General features: G+C 47.7%; 2 protein-coding genes and 1 long non-coding RNA gene across 8 annotated transcripts in view; 1 reads left to right on the forward strand and 2 right to left on the reverse strand.

The window, feature by feature from the left end:
• Positions 1–16,998, reverse strand: part of UVSSA (UV stimulated scaffold protein A) — a 96,473-nt gene extending 79,475 nt beyond the window's left edge. For 2 of the 4 annotated variants that reach the window (XM_077344030.1, XM_077344034.1), the window contains exons 1-6: positions 16,862–16,998; positions 15,961–16,300; positions 15,534–15,654; positions 14,351–14,773; positions 10,609–10,718; positions 6,323–6,451 (exon numbers count right to left, since the gene is read on the reverse strand). In XM_077344030.1, the coding sequence (XP_077200145.1) occupies positions 6,323–6,451; positions 10,609–10,718; positions 14,351–14,773; positions 15,534–15,654; positions 15,961–16,300; positions 16,862–16,959 (1,221 nt within the window). In that variant the 5' untranslated portion in view covers positions 16,960–16,998. The remainder of the gene's footprint in view (positions 1–6,322; positions 6,452–10,608; positions 10,719–14,350; positions 14,774–15,533; positions 15,655–15,960; positions 16,301–16,861) is intronic. The other 2 variants (XM_077344031.1, XM_077344032.1) reach the window with 2 other exon arrangements.
• LOC143840464 (uncharacterized) lies at positions 4,212–10,622 on the forward strand. 2 transcript variants are annotated; one of them, XR_013232199.1, is made up of 3 exons: positions 4,212–4,279; positions 8,778–8,938; positions 10,261–10,622. It is a non-coding gene; the product is annotated as an uncharacterized LOC143840464 (long non-coding RNA). The 2 variants fall into 2 exon arrangements; XR_013232198.1 differs by lacking the exon at positions 4,212–4,279 and adding an exon at positions 6,392–6,561.
• Positions 16,999–17,717: 719 nt separating the features above from the next.
• Positions 17,718–22,155, reverse strand: part of MAEA (macrophage erythroblast attacher, E3 ubiquitin ligase) — a 33,068-nt gene continuing 28,630 nt past the window's right edge. For both annotated transcript variants that reach the window (XM_077344036.1, XM_077344035.1), the window contains exon 9: positions 17,718–19,035. In XM_077344036.1, coding sequence (XP_077200151.1) covers positions 18,940–19,035 — 96 coding nt within the window. In that variant the 3' untranslated portion in view covers positions 17,718–18,939. The remainder of the gene's footprint in view (positions 19,036–22,155) is intronic.

The following is a 22,155-nucleotide window of genomic DNA, read 5'->3' on the forward strand; positions in this document are numbered from 1 at the left end:
TAGTTTATTACCACTTATATTTAGCAAATCTTTTGGAAAACAGAGAAATTTCCATCACTAATTATTTATTTAGTAAGAGCGAAGCCTGTTTTAAAAACAGGTGGAAGAAAGGGTGAGGTAGGTCACAGGAGGGAAGGTGACTACTAAAAACATCAGCTGAAAGAATAAGGGGCCCCCTCCGGGAGATAATCAACCTCTCCCTGGAAATGGGAGAGTTCCTGGAGGGGCTGAAAGAGGCAGTGGTATACCAGTTGCTGAAAAAAAATTTCTCTGGACTCACAAGAGTCATCTTGCAGCTAGCATTTCTGGGGGAAACGGTTGAAAGGGCTGTCGTGCACCAAATATCTGGAAGAAGGTGCAGTTTTAGACCCATCTCAGTCAGGTTTTCAGCCTGGCTATGAGTAGAAAACTGTGCTAGTCGCTGATGGATGACCTCCATTGCCAGCTAGACTGAGGCGGGTCAGCGCTGCTTGTACTAAACCTTTCAGCAGCATTCAACGTAGTCGACCATGAGCTTCTAGCTCACTGCATCACCAACACCAGAATACAGGGGACAGCCCTCCAATGGCTGATCTCATTTCTTCAGGGGCACGGACAGATTGCAAAAGGAAAGAGGTCATGAAGCCATCACCGGCAAAGAGTGGCCCTCCAATCCTGTTTAACATCTTCATGTGTCTTCTTGCCCACCTGGTACAGAGGTTCAGGATGGGATGTCACCAATAAGTAGATCACCCAGCTCTTCCTCCTGATGGATGGCTACCCTGATTCTTCCCCAAAAACATTAGCCAGCTGCCTGGAAGCAGTGACGAGATGGCTCAAGCAGAGCCATCTGAATCATAGAATCATAGAGTTGGAAGGGGCCATACAGGCCATCTAGTCCAACCCCCTGCTCAACGCAGGATCAGCCCTAAGCATCCTAAAGCATCCAAGAAAAGTGTGTATCCAACCTTTGCTTGAAGACTGCCAGTGAGGGGGAGCTCACCACCTCCTTAGGCAGCCTGTTCCACTGCTGAACTACTCTGACTGTGAAAATTTCTTTCCTGATATCTAGCCTATATCGTTGTACTTGAAGTTTAAACCCATTACTGCGTGTCCTCTCCTCTGCAGCCAACGGAAACAGCATCCTGCCCTCCTCCAAGAGACAACCTTTCAAATACTTAAAGAGGGCTATCATGTCCCCTCTCAACCTCCTTTTCTCCAGGCTGAACATTCCCAAGTCCCTCAGCCTATCTTCATAGGGCTTGGTCCCTTGGCCCCAGATCAACTTTGTCGCTCTCCTCTGTACCCTTTCAATTTTATCTACGTCCTTCTTGAAGTGAGGCCTCCAGAACTGCACACAGTACTCCAGGTGTGGTCTGACCAGTGCCGTATACAATGGGACTATGACATCTTGTGATTTTGATGTGATGCCTCTGTTGATACAGCCCAAAATGGCATTTGCCTTTTTTACCGCTGCATCACACTGCCTGCTCATGTTTAGTTTACAGTCCAAGTACCCCAAGGTCTCGTTCACACACAGAGTTACCTAGAAGCGTATTCTCCATCCAGTAGGCATGCTTTTCATTTTTCTGACCCAGATGCAGAACTTTACACTTATCTTTATTAAATTGCATCTTGTTCTCATTTGCCCATTTTTCCATTGTGTTCAGATCTCGTTGAACTCTGTCTCTATCTTCCGGAGTATTTGCCAGTCCTCCCAATTTGGTGTCATCTGCAAACGTGATGAGTAGTCCTTCCACCCCCTCATCTAGATCATTAATAAACACGTTAAAAAGTACCGGGCCAAGCACCGAGCCCTGAGGTACCCCACTACTCACCTCCCTCCAGTCTGATGAAACACCATTGACAACAACTCTTTGAGTGCGGTTTTCTAACCAATTCCCTATCCACCTAACTGTCTCAAAATCCAGATTGCAGTCCTTCATTTTATCCATCAGAACATCATGGGGAACCTTATCAAAAGCTTTACTAAAATCCAAGTAAAATCCAAGGAATCTCAATCCTTCAAAATTCTACAGGACTTCAAAGCCCTATGGTTGGGCATGAAGGGTCCAAGTGAAGAAGCACGCTTGCCCAATCTGGACGGTGTGCAGCTATCTGCGGCTAGCTCTGCCAGGAACCTGGCCGTGAGAGCCAGTTTGGTGTAGTGGTTAGGAGTGCAGACTTCTAATCTGGCATGCCAGGTTCGATTCTGCGCTCCCCCACATGCAGCCAGCTGGGTGACCTTGGGCTCGCCACAGCACTCATAAAACTGTTCTGACCAGGCAGTGATATCAGCGCTCTCTCAGACTCACCAACCCCACAGGGTGTCTGTTGTGGGGAGAGGAATGGGAAGGTGACTGTAAGCTGCTTTGAGCCTCCTTTAGGTAGGGAAAAGTGGCATATAAGAACCAACTCTTCTTCTTCTGATCCTAGATGCTTCCCTCTCAATGCAGGCACAGGTCATGAGTAGCGTGGCTGACATTCTACCACCTCCACCAAGCCAAACTACTAGCACCCTACTTGGCCCAGAACACCTTGCCACAGTGATCGATGCAATGGTCACCGCTAGGCTAGATTTCTGCAACTCGTTCTATGCATGCCTGCTCTTAACCTTGATCTGGACCTACAGCTGGGTCAGAATTCAGCGACCAGGGTCCTCACAGCAATACTATGGAGGTCCCACATTTGGTCCATTCGCCAACAACTGCATGGTTACCAGATGAATTCTGGATCAGGCTAAAGGTTCTGGTAATTACCTTCAAGGCCATACGCGGTCTGGGCCCAGTGTACCCGAGGGACTGCCTCTCTGCCTATGCTCCTCAAAAAGCTTTGCACTCTGCCACCTCCAACCGACTAGTGATCTCTGGCCCTAAGGAAGTCCACTTGACCTCCACCAGGGCCACAGCCTTCTTTGTCCTAGCTGCCACCTGGTAGAACGAGCTCCCAGAGGAGGGCCCTAACAGAACTAAAACTATTCTGCAGGGTCTGCAAAAGGGAGCTCTTCCACCAGGCATTTGGCTGAGGTCAGCCAAAGCTAATCAACATCGACTGGGCCCCTGAACCTCCTCCCTTGAATCTATACACCTGAACTGACCAGCCATGGGTCTGGAAGATTGTTACTTCTTAGAATGTTATCCTCTCTGTTCATTGCTGTTATTATTCATCTGACACAGCCATTGAGTGTTATGTATTGTTCTTGTTCTTTGTTCCATGTGAACTGCCCTGAGTCTATGGGGAGGGCGGTATATAAATATAATTAAAAAATAAGTAAGACTGGCCTTCACCAGCCAAAAGGGACATGGGTCAAGGGAACAAGTGGCAGGCTTCACAGCTCACATCAGTCCATCAACATCATCCTAGGAGAGCTGACAAGAAGTTCCCAGGGTCACGATGACCAAGAGGCCTCCAGTTCCTGCCTTGCATCAAATCTAGACAGATGGCAGAGCAAGAAGGCTGAAAAAGTTGGCAAAAATGCCACAACCAGGGGCCAAATTTCTACTTGGATTGCCCTCAGAGCGGGATGTTAAAGTGCAAATAACTGGAAACAATTGTGCTGGATGAGAACAAGTGGCATGATGCAAGCTGAGAAATAATCCTTTTTTGCAGCTTTCACCACCATCTTGTACAATTTAACATAAACCTATAAAATGTTCTCATCCTAGTTTATGTTGGAGAGAAAGATGCAGGAATACAATTCCACTGTCAACTGTTTGCAACACCTGAATTACCGTCCAGTGATGGAGGAGCAAATGGAATGGCCCGCAAGAAGAGTCCAAATGCAGGATGCACGCCCTCTATTGGCCCCTGGGGTAATTCTGGAAAGTGAGTCTAGTCAGTCACCCTTAAGACAAAAGTTTTACTCAAGGTATACGCTTTCGTGTGCCCGCACACCTCTTAAAATTAAAGCTCTGATCCCCAAACTAACATTATAGCTTTCTCCTGTTACATATTTTTAATTAATACATACAGATTTACAGATTTGGGGACTATGAGCTGCTGGACGGACAGGCAAGCCGGTTGGAGGAGGAGGCACTCAGGGATGGGACAGCCGCCCTTAGGGCGCGTTAAGCGCTGAGTGGCACTTAAGCCATGAGACTAGCTCTTCCTCCAAGGCCTTACCAGAAATATATTATGTGGAAGAGATTAACTGGAGCTTGGAAGCGGAAGTTGGAGTTTGGAACTGAGAACACCAAGACAAGGGTCGTTTAAAGGTTCTTCTCCACCATCACTTTCCTCCCTATTCCACAGTCTCAGCTCCACGGAACACAGATCTTTGGCCACAACTTTGGGCTGGCAGGTCAGATTATTTTATCACTAGTAATCAAGCCCGCTGTACCTGAAATACAGCGGGCGCTAGTGGGGCAGTGCGTGGCCCCTGAGCTGGCAGGCCGCCAGCAAGGGAGCCACAGTGGCCTGACGCGTTGGAGGCCCTTCGCGCCTTTCGATGCATCAGGCCGCCGGCAAGGGAGCAACTGCGAGCCGCACGCGGGCGGACAATCGTAGGGCCCAATCGGCAGGTGCGAATCGCCTTCCAATTGGGCCCTCCGATTGTCAGTCTGGAGGAAGGGGCCAATCGGCACCCTTCCTCATCACGGATAGAGCCCGCCCTAACTCCTCCCCCCCCCAGACTTTAGCGCATTATTTTGTCCGCGGCGCCTGTGGCACCGCGAGCGGTGTTAAGATGGCATATTTTAGCTTTGGTATTCATGATGACTGGGGTTCGGTTACCAATTAAACCCACATTGGCTGGGATTTACTCAGGACTGGAATTACTGGACTGAATATGGACTTTATTTTCAGTTCCCAGAAGGGATTTTGGTCAGCAGAGCACCCAGCCCAGCCACAAATACAGACACTCTCTCGGCAGTCTGCTTATCCTGGGGAGGGTGACCCTCAAGAACATCATGAAAGACACATCAGGAGTCTGCAACAGGATGCAGAGAATATTATCACAGCCTTTCTGCTAACAGAAATGTCACCTGGAGCCCACCCATCCTCTGAATGGGTTGCACTTGCACTGCTTTATAGTCTAATTCAGGCGTAGTCAAACTGCAGCCATCCAGATGTCCATGGACTACAATTCCCAGGAGCCCCTGCCAGCTCATGGGAATTGTAGTCCATGGACATTTGGAGGGCCGCAGCTGGCAGGAGCTCATGGGAATTGTAGTCCATAGACATCTGGAGGGTTGCAGTTTGACTACTCCTGGTCTAATCAATATGCTGCTGTTTGAAGGGCTGCTGCTGCTGCGAGGCAGGATACTCTGAGGCAGAGCTTCTGAGAAAGTTCAGATGGTATGAAAACATCAGGCATGGGTATAAATATTTTTCCAGAGTTGCATAGGAGTATTTTTTAGGAGCAGAAATAATTATTTCCTGAGACCTGTGATTCCCTTGCTCCATCTACACAGTGAGCAGAAGAGCCCTGCTGGGTCAGACCAGGGAGGGTCCATCTAGTCCAGCCTCCCGTCTCACAAAGCAGCCAACCGGTTCTTCTGGAGGGCAAGGAGGCCAAGGCCTTCCCCTGATGTTGCCTTCTGGAACTGGGCTTCAGAGGTTTAGTGCCTCTGCATGGGGAGGTTCCCCTCAGTCACCATGGCTAGGAGCCTCTGATAGGCTAATCCTCTATGAACCTTCTCTAATCCCTTGATAAAGCTGTTTATTCCTGTGGACAAGAATACATCCTCCAATAGTAAACTGCACATTTTAATCACTCTCTGTAAAGTGGCATATCCTTTTGTCTGTCCTGAACCTACTGCCCACCAGCTTCCTTGAATTTCAGTATTTTGAGAAGAGAAAAAGTTCTCTTTGTCAACTCCTCCACCCCATGAATAATTTTATAAACCTCTATCGTGCCCCCCCTTAGATGTCTCTTTTCTCAACTGAAAAACCCAGACTCTTCAGCCTTTCCTCCCTAGGAAAAAGTCCTAGAAGAAGGGTTGATTTTTATACCCCGCGTTTCACTTCCCAAAGGAGTCTCAAAGTGGCTTACAATTGCCTTCCCTTCCTCTCCCCTGTGAGGTGGGTGGGGCTGAGAGGGCTCTGACAGGACTGCTCTGTGAGGACATCTCTGACAGGACTGTGATTGGCCCAAGGTCACCCAGCTGGCTGCAGGTGGAGGAGGGGGAAAGCAAATTTGCCTCTTAACCACTACACCAAGAATTAGTTGTATCAAGCTCAAATTTACATGAAATGCTCCCCACCACACTCTCCCCCCCCTTCTCTGGCCAGTATATAAAACCTGACTAGGTCACAAAATGAGGAAATACAAGCATAACATCTTCAGTATACAAACTATTCTCAGTAAGCTACTTTTTGGAAGAAAAAAATTAGTTCAACTCACCACTTTCCTCCTCTTCTCTTTATATTCAATATTAATTTGCTTATGTTTCTCCAATGCACTCTCCAGCTTAGCTTTAAGAGAAATAGCTTTCCTTAGACGACCATCACTTATTCCAGCTCTTGTGAACAACTACAATTGTAAAAATTGGATAAGTCACCAAAATGCAAACCAAAAGATCCACATTTGATGTACAATATGGAAAAAAGGAACAGGTTTTTACAAGACCTGGCAGCCCACAGGTAATTATGGGAAGCACTTTTTATTTCTAAAAGTAGCAACAGAAGCAACAGAAGGGTTCATAAGTAGCTGCAAGCTTGGTTATTTCTCTTGGCCAGTCTCCCTCAGGCACACCAACGTCACTCTCCTCCCGCTCAGAGACCCCCATGCCAGTCCACTGAGGTTGGCACTGGCCAATCTGACAGGGTCCCCAGGGTCTCCCCAGCACTGCTACATAAACCCCTGCAAGAGACTGACTCCAGGACCACTGGAGGAAGGGAGAAAGCAGCACTCCCAGAGTTTTGCAGGGCCTGCAAAAGGGAGCTCCTCCATCAGGCATTTGCCTGAGACCGACCACAGGTCCCCCCCACCCCTGACATCCCCTCCATGGCCTGAGTTCCATCCAGTCAGCCCAGCCAGAGGCCATCTGGAGACATGGCTGCCAGTCTGCTCCTGACCACCGCAGGGAGAGGAGGTCAGCAGGGCTGCCAAGGGGCATGAGAACAGAGGCTTGGACAGGCTGCGCCAGCCCTTTTCACCCCAAGGCTGTCCTAACTGTCATGTCCAACTGTAAATTGCCTGGTAGGAGGCTGGTGAGTGCGTTCCCTCCCCCCTTCAGGCCTGCTGGGATGGAGCTTCTGACAGCCCCTGACTGAGGCATTTCCAAGAGCAACGCAGGGGAGCCTCAGGGCATGGGGGTGGGCATTCCTTTTTTGGAGGGAAGGGGGATTTCTCCTTCTGCCAAACAGCTGACAGGGAGGCCACAGAAAAGCCCCTTCTCACTTAAAATACTGCTCTGGCCGGGGTTAGACAGAGCCAAGCCATGTGTCTTTCTTCTTTGCAACTCTCTGTAGATTTCAGACCTACTGCACAGCGTTAATCTGCAGACGAAACTGGATGCTGTTGCAGAGGTTCGTTTGTCTCCTGTTTCATCTGCACAACAACCCTGTGCAGTAGGCCTCAAGTCTTTCAATTCAACAACAACCTGTGTGGGAGGCCTTAAATGTTTCTTCTCTTCCACAACCCTGTACAGCCCCTTTCTGCCTGGGGGCTGATCTTTATACTCTGCAGGTGAGCTGTAATTCCAGGATTTCTCCAGGCCCCACCTGGAGGTTGGCTACCCTTGGGTTGGAAATATTCCTCAAGTTTTGGAGGTGGGACTTCAAAATCGTACAATGCCAGAGTCCAGCCTTTGAAGAGACCGCGGGTGTGTTTCTGGCCCGGGAGAAAGGCCGTGCCATTGCCAAAAGCACACCTAGCGCCCGTTGTATTTACAAGTATAATGGGCTTGGTCCCTAGTGTGTATTTAACATAATACACTTGTAGCAACAGAGGAAGGCTGCAGAAATGCTTCTGGTGTTGTGATTCATAGGACATATTCATCCACCGCAAATGTTGGTCAATTGTACAGTCTGACCTTCAGACCCCTAATGTTTTAAATTTTATATATGCACATTATATAGCAATTCTGAAAAATAAAACTGTTGTAACTTGACCCTTTTGACACAAATTGGAAGGTTTGGTGTTGAATTTGTTTCCCCTCTTTTGTTGCTTGCCCTTCCCCAGACCACACCAACTGAACATCTGGTTCCCCCTCCTCCATTCCCGAGGCATGCGCATGGGTGGAATTTTATCGTCGCCCAGATATGTCTTGAGTTTTACTGGGGTGTTTTATTTTGATATTGTGACTCACCATGAGTCACTTAGGGGTGGCAGGATATAAATCTTATAAATAATAAAATGTACATAATTAAAATACCAAATAATAAAATGCTAAATTGTCCCCAATCTCATAAAAGGTGTTTCAATGTAACTCTTAAGCTACACTTACTTTTCTCTTTATCAAGAATTTCAACTCAAATTTGTTTTATCCTCTGTTACTAGTGGGACACAAAATTAATAGTTATTTCCTTGATGTATCCACTATTTTTCTTCCCAGCGGGGAAGCAACACTGCTGACATTGCTCTCCTCACCTTCAGGTTATTCTTACAACAGCCCTATGAGGGAGGGAGGTGAGGCTGAGAACATGTGACTGGCCCAAGTCTACCCTGCAAGCTTCTAGGGCAGAGCGGGGGTTCAAATCTGGGCCACCTGAATCTGACCCAATAACCCCTACACAACACTGGGGCACATTTTTAAAATTGTGTTTACTAAATTTAAGTAAATCATCATAATAAATATATTAAATTAGAACAGCATCAGTTTTCCAGGTCCTGTTTTACATAATTTCCCATGCAGGTTGGCGGCTGCTTCTCCTGAGCCAGCAGGGCCCCGTGCTGCAGCTCTATCTAATGGCTCCTGGACCTCTCCTCTCCTCCCAAGGTGGCTTGCCGTGCGGCACAGGGAAGTCCTGCTCCAGAAGAAACATGTCCCCAACTACCAGCAGGAAGCAGAACAAGGTACACAATCCTTAGGATCCTGGCCACGTGGATCTCGCAGTGTGTGTACACACAACACGCACTCAGGCACCTTCTCTTGCATCTATTTATTTATTTATTTATTTTTGTTGGATTTCTTTACCTCCTCTCTCCCATTTGGGCTCAAGGTGGTTTGCAACATGGTTAAAAGTACACAAGCAGTTTATTACATTTAATAAAAATTCTAAAAAATTTAAAAGTTAAACATTGACTCAGAAATTAATATTAAACAATTATCTAACTGCCCCCCCAACCCCAGCCACCATTTGACATTGCCTGCCTGTTGATTGTGACAGGTTACCTCTATCAGTAGGAGGGGGAGGAAGAGAGGAGAACTTGAGAGGAGCAGAGGGAGGCCCATATTTATATGACCACTCTGACTGCAGCCATAGGCCTGGTGGAAGAGCGCATGTGGTCTGGTCTCAGCTGGCAGCTCATTCCACGAGGCTGGTGTCAGGGCTTAAAAAGCCCTGAATCTGGTTGAGGTCAGAAGGGTGTCTCTGCGGTCACGGTTCGCTCCAGATGAATGTAGTGCTCACCTGGGGACAAAGTGGGAGTCAGTCCCTGAGATACGCAGGGCCCAGACTTCACGGGGCTCTAAAGGTAAACATTTGATGACTTTATGTTCATAACAATTTTGGGAGGTATGTAATGTTTGAAATTGGAATAACTACTTTGTTAAGATAAATACGTTATCTTCTGTACTTAGGAAATAATTGTTGACAAGCCTGTACTAATTGTATATGCTTTTAGATTTTGGAAAAACAACCACTGATGAAAATGCCACTTCGAAAACGGTTTAAATCTGGAGGCTGTCTTGGTTGTTTTATGACGATTAAAAGCAGAGCGAAGACATTTCTATTTGTATTTATTGTTAAATTGTTTAAATGTTAATTATAGCCTAGGGCAGGTTCTTTCTTCTGTTATTATATACATTTTGAAACGTCCCCTTTTTGTGGTATATAGACAGTCATCCAGCCTGAAAGTGACTCTCTCCATCCAAATGTATATTTTAAATTGAATATGGTACATTTCTACTATGGGCAGCGACAAGAAGATCTCTGATCCTTTTCTGTGACTCCCTGAACAGAACTAGATTTTAACCATATTTTAATTGTGCAAATGTTTTAACATGATTTATGTTTGTGCAGGTGGAAAGGTGGCATAAAAATGTTTTAAATAAATCAATAATAAATACTAGTTTGTAAAGTCAGCAGAAAATAGCAGTGAGCTTCCGAACGAAGGCCAAGTTCTACCCTGGCTATAAGGACTGTACACTATTCCTCCTTCCTTTCCTTCTACAGGCACTTAATACTACAGAGCTGAAGAGCACCACTGAAGAAAGGATATCCACCATCCCCTTCCCTCTCAGCCAGAATTCACAAAGAATGACCTGCTCCCAGCCAGAACACATGGAAGATGAGCAACCGGGAAGCAGGCAGAATTCAGCTTGCAAGGAAAGCATGAGGGGAAATGGGCTCAACTCCAGGCATGCGTTTCAAAGCCACAAGATGCTTGAAGACACCCTGATCTTTGAGTCAACACGGGGACCCCAGGAAACTAAAATAGTATACTGGAACTTATCAGTGATTGTGCTTAAGGCAATTGAAAAAAGGGTCACTTTCATGGTTGATAGAAAAGGTTTTCCTGACCTGAATCCAAGATTGTACAGATGGCAAGAATTTGTTTCTAATGCGTTTATGAGCATCTGTAAGAGTGTTTATTATGGCTGTGTTGTCTTCATTTTCCTGCAGTTTCACATCTATCCGCAACAGACAATGAAAAATGACGTTAATTAAAAAAACAAAACTCTGCAAAAAGGATATCAATGCATTGGCTTAAAATGCTCCGACAGCATCGTCCCACCCCGGGCGTGAACATTCCAGAGTTGCCGCCACAATGGCCACCTGGGGCCGCACAGCCTCAGAGGGGAAAGCCAAGGCAGACCCCAGCGGTTTCCCCAGCCACAAGGCCCCTGTCCTGAACAAGGAAGGGCCAAAGGGAACCGTGGCAGGAAATAAGTTACATAGGACTTTTAAGCTACCCAGCGATGGAGATGGCTCACAAAAATGAAAGCAAATACGACGGCTCATCAGTTAACATCAACTGTAACATTTCGGTAATCTTAGCTGACAATCAAAACCAGTATTTTTATTCATTTAACAGTCAAGGCCAACAGAAGTAGCTCAAATCAGTTAAATGAGAAGATAACAAATTAGCCCCAAATGCATAAAACATTAATGTTATATGGCTGGCACGTAAAACTCAAGGAGAACGGGTAAAAGAAGACAGTTACAACCAAGCATTGTACTGTAGAAGCTGTCTTTTGTACCTAAAGATGGAAAAATATCCAGAATTTCTGAAGCTGGAGGGGACAGGTGTTCTGAACACAGACATTCGTGGGGAAATTGCAAGGCAAGTTTTGTCTTATTTGGATATATTTCACCATACCCTTCTCTCCCGAGTGCAGAGAAGCCAGCATACCATCAAATACAACAAATCTACTGGGCAGCTACAAAGGGAAGGGGAACTGAACAGATGCCTATCCCCAAGCAGTAGTTGCAGTGCAATTCAAATACTTCTGTCGACTCCAAGTGTAACTCTGCTTAGGTGGGCTAGCAAGATACAGTAGTTAAAGAGTGGCAGACTCTAACCTGGAGAGCTGGGCTGGATTCCTCACTCCTCCTCCACACGCAGCAAACCTTAGCCTATTCACAGTTCTCTTATGAGCTGTCCTGTGCAGAGCAGTTCTTTTAGACATCTCTCAGCCCTATCTAACTCATAGGGTGTCAGCTGTGGGGAGAGGAAGGGGAATGTGTTTTATTACTCCTTCAGGTAATAAAAAGTGAAATATATTTTTTTTAAAAACAGCTCATCTATTCTTTATGAACGTATTTTACTGCCCAAACTACATATATAGTTTTATTTAGAATCATAGAATCCTAGAGGGAGAAGGGGCCATGCAGGCCTTCTAGTTTCACCCCCTGCTCAATGCAGGATCAGCCTCAAGCATCCAGGAGAAGGATCTGTCCAGCCGCTGCTTTAAGACCGCCAGTGAGGGGGAGCTCCCCACCTCCTTAGGCAGCCCCTTCCAATGCTGAACTAGACTCATAGAATCCTAGAGTGGGAAGGGGCCACACAGGCCATCTAGTCCCACCCCCGCTCAGTGCAGGATCAGCCTCAAGCATCCAGGAGAAGGATCTGTCCAGCCACTGCTTGAAGACTGCCAGTGAGGGGGAACTCCTCACCTCCTTAGGCAGCCCATTCCACTGCTGAACTAGACTCATAGGATCCTAGAGGGGGAAGGGGCCATGCAGGCCAACTAGTCCCATCCCCTGCTCAATGCAGGATCAGCGTAAAGCATCCAGGGGAAGTCTCTGTCCAGCCACAGCTTGAAGACCGCCAGTGATGAGATCCCCACCTCCTTAGGCAATAGATTCCACTGCTGAATTACTAGTTTAAACTGAATTACTAGTTTAAAGTGTGTATCATATCCTCTGCTGCCAAGAGGAACCTTTCCCTGCCCTCCTCTAAATGACAACCTTCCAAAAACTGAAAGAGAGCAATCATTTCCCCTCCCTGCCTCCTCTTCTCCATGCTGAACATTCCCAAGTCCCTCAGCCTTTCCTACTTGGGCTTGATCCCCATGCTCCGGATCATCCTTGCTGCTCTCCTCGGCAAGCTCTCAATTTCGTCTATGTCCTTTTTTAAGTGAGGCCTCCAGAACTGCACACATTACAGTATAACATATTCAGGTGGGTCGCAGTGTTAGTCTGAAGCAGCCAAACAAAGGGGCACCTTTAAGATTGCCAAAGTTTTATTCAAAGTGTGAGCATTACTGTGCACGCACACTTCTTCAGATGTATCTTGAATACAACTTTTTGGTTTTTGGGGGGGGGGTCTTAAAGGTGCCGCTAGATTACAACTTTGTTCTATTTATAATTTATAACACAGTACATTAAAGACTTAATTTTCTTCCAGCAAAATTAAGAACATTGCCAAGGACTGCACTTTAGACGAAGTAGAAGAGGAGCTGGTTCTTACATCCTGCTTTTCTCTACCTGAAGGAGTCTCAGAGTCGCTTACATTCACCTTCCGTTTCCTCTCCCCACAACAGACACTCTGTGAGGGAGGGGGAGAGAGCCCTGAGATTCCTGCTTGGTCAGAACAGCTTTATCAGTACAGTGGCAAGCCCAAGGTCACCCATCTGGCTTCATGTGTGGGAGGAATGGGGAAACAAACCCGGCTTTAGATGAAGAATCTTGTTTCTTTCCCAAAATTTATTTTTCTCGATCCCCCCTTTTTTCTACCTATCACATGAGTTAAACTGTCTCACGGGTATCTCCAGCATATTTAGATACCGAGTTAAACTTTATAGCACTGAAAATGCCTAACTCTTCAATAGTGTATTATTGCTTCACATCTTAACCAACAGCACCACAACCTTGCGTGGACTGAGCTTCATGCAACCCATGCTGCGTCACTTGTTCAGAAAATCCAATGCCTTTCCTAAATCTGCTCAAGAGAAGCCTTGTCTCTTGTGGATGACACTTTAAAGAACCAGGGGACCCATATCAGAAAGGAACCAATGGAGAAAAGTGCCGCACCCTCATGAATATCTTAGCTCCTGGACTAGACCATGCAGCCCAGTGATGGTATGAGAACCAGGGAGAGGTTCAAGGAAGTTGCACACCCATGTCTTCTGCTTAGGAATGGTGCACAGTGTGTGTGTGTGTGTGTGTGTGTAAAGAAGAAGAAGAAGAGTTGGTTCTTATATACCGCTTTTCCCTACCCAAAGGAGGCTCAAAGTGGCTTACAGTCGCCTTCCCATTCCTCTCCCCACAACAGATACCCTGTGAGGTGGGTGAGGCTGAGAGAGCGCCGATATCACTGCCCAGTCAGAACAGTTTTATCAGTGCTGTGGTGAGCCCAAGGTCACCCAGCTGGCTGCATGTGGGGGAGCGCAGAATCGAACCTGGCATGCCAGATTAGAAGTCCGCACTCCTAACCACTACACCAAACTGGCTCGCTACACCAAACTGGTAAAGATACATTGAACCAGTTTCCTTACTAAAAACAAGATTGCACTGGCCTGAAATTGGTCTAGGTATTCTTGAAAAAAAAGGTGGAGTTGCACAGTTCTAAGACCACCTTCAGTAGCTGTTGTAGGGTAACTGCTGGGAAACAGGGCTGAGCTGCATGCCAACCCATGCCGTCCCACGTATCCAACATGAGGTGTGAACACTCAACACAGCAGTTCTGACTGATATATTGTCTGGAAAAGTTTTCCTGCATGCTGATGAAACATAGAACTACCTATTGACAGCTGTCAAACAACCTGCAAGTAGAAGCAGAACTTGGAATTAATACTGGCCTGAAGTTGGGTACAGATACCTGTAGAGATTTGAAGACTGAGAGTGTACTTATGAGAGCCGAGACCATGACTCCGAACAAAGGCTGCACTGTCGTCATCACCATCCCCACCAAAGCAACCAGAAGGCAAGTCAGATGCTGAAGAATCTTCTCTGCCAGCATCCTCCTCTGCTTCACTATCAGAGTCTCTGTTATCAACTTCTGGAGCACAAAAATTGGAAGGGAGGTCCCTGCTGCAACAGGGCTGCTCATCTCCCATTTGTTGAAGGAAAGGAACCTGAGGATCTACTGCCTGCACAGAGGAACAGGCAGACTGGGCACCTTCAACAACCTGCTGGTCTGCGGTTTCAGTATCATCCACCGTGAAGTCAAATGGATCGGGCATGAGAAGCTGAAAGCAATTCTCCATCTCTGTCAGCACAGCTCCGATCTCTGGGGACATATCTGTGAAGTGATATACAATAGAGAGCATCAATGAACACTCTAAATGGTTTTTCTTTCAGGGACCTCCAACCTACAACAAAATTTACTCCTCATGTAATGCTAACTTGTTTCCCTTCTCCCCCACCCCAAAAAAGTCTCATTGCCAAACTAAAGGCACTGCAAAACTATGAAGAAATCCACTTTCTCCTGCACTGAGTCAGCTGGATAGGAGCAGTCCTGCTCTACGGAGAAAAGAGAAACTAGAAGATCCCTAACAAGGCTCCGTTTGCCTGGGGCCTGGACAATTTATTCACACTGTTGGTTTCTGGATTGTCCTAATGACTACAACTGCAACGAAGCTTCTGCATTCCTGCCGGTGTCAACATTTTCTGTTTCACTTCACTGAGGGAGGCCCTATTTGATCTTAGCCGAGAGCCACTGCTCAGCTCTTGAGTTAGTTTGGTGTAGTAGTTAGGAGTGCGGACCTAATCTGGCATCCTGGGTTCAAATCTGCACTCTCCCACAAGCAACCAGCTGGGTGACCACAGCACTGATAAAACTGCTCTGACCGAGCAGTAATCTCAGGGCTCTCTCAGCCTCACCTACCTCACAGGGTGTCTGTTTTGGGGAGAGGAAAGGGAAGGCGACTGTAAGCCACTTTGAGCTTCCTTTGGGTAGAGAAAAGTGGCATATAAGAACTCTTCTTCTTCTTCTAGTTAGCAGCAGGTGCTACAGCAGACCTATGTCCATGTCAAGATATTTCTCCCACACACAAACTTACCTTCCAGTTCTTTTTCAGCTCTTTGGGCTTTGTTTTTGTAAATAACATCCAATCGTTTCTGTCGCTCTTCACTCCTCCTTATTTCAACAACACTTCTGGCACTTATATCTTCCAAGTCCACCTAAAAATGCAACCAATGTGTGTGACGGCAACCATGAAGAGGCCGCTATTCTTGCCCACACACCTTAGGCCATTTACTTAGTTGTTTGTTTATTAGATTGGTACGCTGCCGCTCAGTTTTGTAGCCCTACAAGTTCTCTATGGGAGAAAAAGGGAGGAGGGGGTCATGCAGCAATGGCACGCTGGGTGGGGGCTGCCCTATGCCCAATTACTAGATGGGCCTGGGTGGGCGAGCTGTCTCCCCCCCCCCCCGTCCTTGGCTTCCGTGGGGGGCTTTTGCAGTGGCGGCCCCCTCCCCCCCTCTCACCTGGTGCCGCCGTCGGAGGAGGCGCGGGGCGAGGCGGAGCGGCGGGTAGTGCGGGGCGTAGCGGCGGTGCCAGCGGCGGAGGGCGCGCAGGGCGGCGCGGCGGAGTTGTCGGGCGGCGGCGGCAGGCGGCGGCGGCGGGGGCGCACGGGCGGGGTCGGGGGCGAGGCCGGCGAGGGCGAGCAGCGTGGGCAGGTCGGCGGCGGCGCGGGCACGGAGAGCGTGAGAGCGGCAGAAGAGCGCCTCCAGCACCCGGAACGCGCCCAGCCGCACCTCGCTGTGCCCCGCCGACAGCTGCGCCCGCAGAGCCTCGTACGCCCCGCACGCCGCCCCCGGGCAGGCCCTGAGGGGGCAAAAACAGGGAGGCGCCATCAGACCCCACCCTGGACCCCCCCACACACCGCCCCCCACCCCCCCGGGCACACCCTGAGGGGGCAAAGACAGGGAGGCGCCTCAGACCCCACCCTGGACCCCCCCACACACCGCCCCCCACCCCCCCGGGCACACCCTGAGGGGGCAAAGACAGGGAGGCGCCTCAGACCCCCCCCCTGGACCCCCCCCCACACCCCGGGCACACCCTGAGGGGGCAAAGACAGGGAGGCGCCTCAGACCCCACCCTGGACCCCCCCCCACACCCCGGGCACACCCTGAGGGGGCAAAGACAGGGAGGCGCCTCAGACCCCACCCTGGACCCCCCCCCCACACCCCGGGCACACCCTGAGGGGGCAAAGACAGGGAGGCGCCTCAGACCCCCCCTGGACCCCCCCACACACACCCCGGGCACGCCCTGAGGGGGCAAAGACAGGGAGGCGCCTCAGACCCCCCACCCACCCCGGGCAGGCCCTGAGGAGAGAGACGGGGGGGGGGAGAGGAGAAGTGGCGCCGCCCCCTTGCCCGCCCTCACTTGCAGCGGCGCTTGAGCTCCTTCATGCGCTGCGGGTCGGGCTCCGGGCCCCCCGCCGTGGCCAGCGCCTCCACCAGCCCCGACAGCGACGCCTCCATCGCCGGAAGGAAAGGAGGGAGCAGGGCGATGACGCCATCCCCGCGCGACGACCCGGAAGGGCCCGCGGGAGCGTGACCAGGGCCGGGCATGGGCTGCCCCTGCTGCCTCCTTCCGGCTGGACTCGCCCCGCCGCGGCCGCTCCTCCTGGCCAGGCCCGGTGGTCCAGGAAGGGGCGAGCGCTGCAAGCGCCCCTCGGCGGGTAAGGCCTGTCGTAGCCAGAGGAGGGCCCAGGAAATCATGCCCCACTGGCAACGTGCGATGCAGAGCAGGCAGGCAGACACCCCTAGGAATAGCCAGTGAAGCCCGGGGGGGGGGGGAGGGGTGTAACAAGACACCAGGGCCTCTGCCCTTCCCTCAAGCGGAGCACCAAGGAGCGACTGCACCCCTTTGCCACCCTGATCCACACAGCTACTCATCAGGATGGGCTCATTTAGGGAATTTATGACCAACCTGTATTGTAGGCTGCTGCTGGAAACAGTTAAAAACAGTGACATAAATTGTCAACATTTAAAACAAACCACAGCATAAAAAGCAGCGTGTAACACGAGTTTCCAGGGGTCACAAGGTTCTGAAATGGAGAGCAATGGGGGAAACCTCTGTGCCTCCTAAGCATGTGGGGTCAGACACAGGCTAACAAACAATAGAACAGGACAGCAATGGCATGAGGCTTAGGCATAGTGCTCATGGCACAATTCTCAGTGGAGTAAGCATTTTTGTAATCCATCCATGCTACAAAAGGACAGGCAGCAACAATGAGTAAGGTTTGTTTACAGTCTTTATTAGCTAATCAACATCAACATGCAAAAATAAATGCTAAATACAAACTCCTACTGTATGATTTTAATTACAATGGTTTTATTTGGAGAGTGATATGGATGTGATTTGTAGCTGTTAGAATTGAACTAATTTCTTCTGTAATGAATACCCTAAAATTACATAATTAGCCTGCAAGCCATCTTCAAAAACTTGCCAAATATTTAAGGTTGATTTTAAAATGTGAGTACATTCTCAAAGCAAGAAATAAGGCAGTAGCACTAATGGTTTGATATTGAATCCTATGCATGTAGTAACTAATAAGGACTTTTAACACTATGGTAAACTGGGAAATGGACATAACAAGCCGTGTGATATGCCTGTAATGTTCTCAGTTGCATCTGTATTTATGCATGAAGAGGGAAGGGTTTCTGGAAAGGAGACTGGGAGAAGAAATACTTCTATCTCCCTTCAGAGGAATTTCTAGCTCTTCTGATAGAGTCAGCCTTGTGTCATTTCTGGCAGCATCTGTCCCATGATGAACTACTATGGCATAGAGAAACATTTAAAAGGCGGAAAGAAAGATCAAAAACAAAAGCTTCAGCAGCAGTGAACAGAGAAATGAAGCACACCAAGGCCAACTTCACACTGCCCATATTTATGTCAGACATGTTTCCAGTCTGCATCCTGTGTGGCAACACACCACCACCTTTCCAGGGGATACAAGCACACCTGGTGCCACAAAGGGGACACAGATTCAGAAGCTGCAGCGGGCTGCAACCCCCTGGTGTGCCACACACCACTTATTTGCATATGTCACTCTTTTGAATCTTAGTTTCCCCAACATGAGCACACAGTGGAGATGCTGAAAACAGGACTGAAGGGAGGCATGACCCTTTGGGGAGCCACTGCAATTTTCTCTCTCAAGTGAACTGGTCCATTTTTGATTAGGCTGCAATTGAGTCCAATTACTGAGTCCAATTACTGTTACAAAATCCAAGCATTCAAAATTGGTTCCCTCCAAGTACAGACTGTTAGTCATACTTCCTCGCATTGAGAGTGTATATTGTTGCTAATTGATCTTTGGTCGCAATAAAAAATGCCACCAACAAATCTGACCCTCCCCCCTCACAAGATGGCAGGTCTCTTTGCCACACACAAGATGTTGCTCTAAGGACAGGCCAGAACATATGTGTCAAATTCCAGCGGCAGTTTGTACAAGGGAGTTACATGATGTAGACTTTCTCAGCTTGTGAGAAGTTGAAGACCTCTTTGGTTCTTGGGCAAATTACTTTGTCATCTTGACGAACAGAAAGCAAAGACTGGAGGGGAAAGAAAAGAAAATAAGAATCAAGACAATTTAAAACTGAAGTACTGCTCATTCAATCATCTTGAACCTTCTGTAGTTTTAAATCCAATGGGTGTTGAGGCCAACCCTTCCAACTGCTCTGTGGAACAAAACATTTTTAATAAAACCTGGTTGGGTCCCTAGATATTTATTTCATTTATTTATTTAGATGTTTATAGACATTCAGGTTAAATTTCTGTACTGCAGAGTCCATCTGGCAACCCTTGGCAAACTGTCTCAAAATATCAGCTAGTTCAGAATTTAGGGACCAGACTGGTAACTGGAATGCATTCATTCATTCATTCATTCATTCATTCATTCATTCATTCATTCCGCCCTCCCCGAAGGCTCAGGGCGGTTTACATTAAACTAATCAACAATACATCAAACAGTCATGTATTTCACCAAAAGAGCACATTTAAATACTGGCATCGACCAAAGACTCGGAACACAAGTACTGGAAGGGCCTTCTCTAATAGAAACCTCTACCTCATCTTGAATCTACCCTAGAGGGTTTCATCCCAATGTTCGCACTTTCAGAGACCAGGTGGAGGGCAACCAGGGAGGAATCTGCCAGCACACTGTCGATTAACACCATCTGCAGGCAGTCCCACCGCACCAACAGCCCAGAAGCAACAATTAAAACTTGTTGTTGTTAGGTGCACAGTCGTGTTCGACCCATCGCGACCCCATGGACAATGATCCTCCAGGCCTTCCTGTCCTCTACCATTCCCCGGAGTCCATTTAAGTTTGCACCAACTGCTTCAGTGACTCCATCCAGCCACTTCATTCTCTGTCGTCCCCTTCTTCTTTTGCCCTCAATCGCTCCCAGCATTAGGCTCTTCTGCAGGGAGTCCTTCCTTCTCATGAGGTGGTCAAAGTATTTGAGTTTCTTCTTCAGGATCTGGCCTTCTAAGGAGCAGTCCGGGCTGATCTCCTCTAGGACTGACCGGTTTGTTCGCCTTGCAGTCCAAGGGACTCGCAAGAGTCTTCTCCAGCACCAGAGTTCAAAAGCCTCAGTTCTTTGACGCTCGGCCTTCCTTATGGTCCAACTTTCACAGCCATACATTGCAACTGGGAATACCATAGCCTTGACTAAACACACTTTTGTTGGCAGGGTGATGTCTCTGCTTTTTAGGATGCTGTCTAGATTTGCCATAGCTTTCCTCCCCAGGAGCAAGCATCTTTTAATTTCTTTGCTGCAGTCCCCATCTGCAGTGATCTTGGAACCCAGGAAAATAAAATCTGTCACTATCTCCATTTCTTCCCCATCTATTTGCCAGGAATTGAGAGGGCCGGATGCCATGATCTTCGTTTTCTTGATGTTGAGTTTCAAGCCAAGTTTTGCACTTTCCTCCTTCACCCACACCAAGCTCTTTAGTTCCTCTTCATTTTCTGCTATTAGAGTGGTATCATCTGCATATCTGAGGTTGTTGATATTTCCCCCCACAATCTTGATCCCAATTTGTGACTCCTCTAATCCCACCTTTCTCATGTGCTCCGCATACAAGTTAAATAGGCAAGGCGACAGTATACAGCCTTGCCAAACTCCTTTCTCAATTTTGAACCAATCAGTGATTCCATGTTCAGTTATCACTGTTGCTTCTTGACCTGCATATACGTTTCTCAAGAGACAAATAAGATGCTCTGGTATTCCCATCTCTTTAAGAACTTGACACAATTTGTTGTGCTCCACACAATCAAAGGCTTTAGCATAGTCAATGAAGCAGAAGTAAATGTTCTTTGGGAACTCCCTAGCTTTCTCCATGATCCAGCGTATGTTGGCAATTTGATCTCTATTTTCTCTGCCTCTTCGAAATCCTGCCTGTACTTCTGGAATTTCTCAGTCCACATATTACTGGAGCCTAGCTTGTAGGATTTTGAGCATAACTTTGCTAGCATGAGAAATGAGTGCAATGGTGCGGTAGTTTGAACATTCTTTGGCATTGCCCTTCTTTGGGATTGGAATGTAAACTGACCTTTTCCAATCCTGTGGCCATTGTTGAGTTTTCCAAATTTGCTGGCATATTGTGTATAGCACTTTTACTGCATCGTCTTTTAAGATTTTGAATAGTTCAACTGGAATGCTGTCACCACCACTAGCTTTATTGTTGCTCCGACTCCTAAGGCCCATTTGATTTCACATTCCAGGATGTCTGGCTCCAGGTCAGTTACATCAGGGATGTTAAGCTCGCTCTTGTATAGTTCTTCTGTATAGTTTTGCCACCTTTTTAAAATCTCTTCTGCTTCTGTGAGGTCCCTACCATTTTGGTTCCTTAAACCCATCTTTGCATGAAACGTTCTCTTCATATCTCCAATTTTCTTGAAAAGATCTCTGGTCCTCTCCATTCTATTTTTTTCTTCTATTTGTTTGCATTGTTCATTTAAGAAGGCATTCCTATCTTCTCTTCTAGCTTTCCTTTGGAATTCTGCATTCAGTTGGGTGTATCTTTCTCTTTCTTCCTTACCTTTCACTTCCCTTCTCTCCTTAGCTATTTGTAAAGCTTCCTCAGACAGCCATTTTGATTTCTTGCATTTCTTTTTCTTTGAGATGGTTTTAGTTGCTACCTCTTGTACAATGTTGCAAACCTCCGTCCACAGTTCTTCAGGCACTCTGTCTATCAGATCTAATTCCTTAAATCTATTTGTCACCTCTACTGTGTATTCGTCGGGGATATGATTTAGTTCATACCTGAGTGGCCTAGAGCTTTTCCCTACTTTCTTCAATTTAAGCCTAAATTTTGCAACAAGAAGCTGATGATCTGAACCACAATCAGCTCCTGGTCTTGTTTTTACTGACTGTATAGAACGTCTCCATCTTTGGCTGCAGAGCACATAGTCAATCTGATTTCTGCGTTGACCGTCTGGTGATGTCCATGTGTAGAGTCGTCTCTTGGGTTGTTGGAAAAGAGTGTTTGCTATGACCATTGTATTCTCGTGACAAAATTCTACCAGCCTGTGCCCTGCTTCATTTTGTACTCCAAGGCCAAACTTGCCTGTTATCCCGGTTATCTTTTGGCTTCCTACTTTAGCATTCCAATCCCCCATGATGATAAGCACATCATTTTTTGGCGTTGCTTCTAGAAGGTATTGT

This window comes from Paroedura picta, chromosome 6 (assembly GCF_049243985.1).
Source record: "Paroedura picta isolate Pp20150507F chromosome 6, Ppicta_v3.0, whole genome shotgun sequence".
Classification (NCBI taxonomy): Eukaryota; Metazoa; Chordata; class Lepidosauria; order Squamata; family Gekkonidae; genus Paroedura; species Paroedura picta.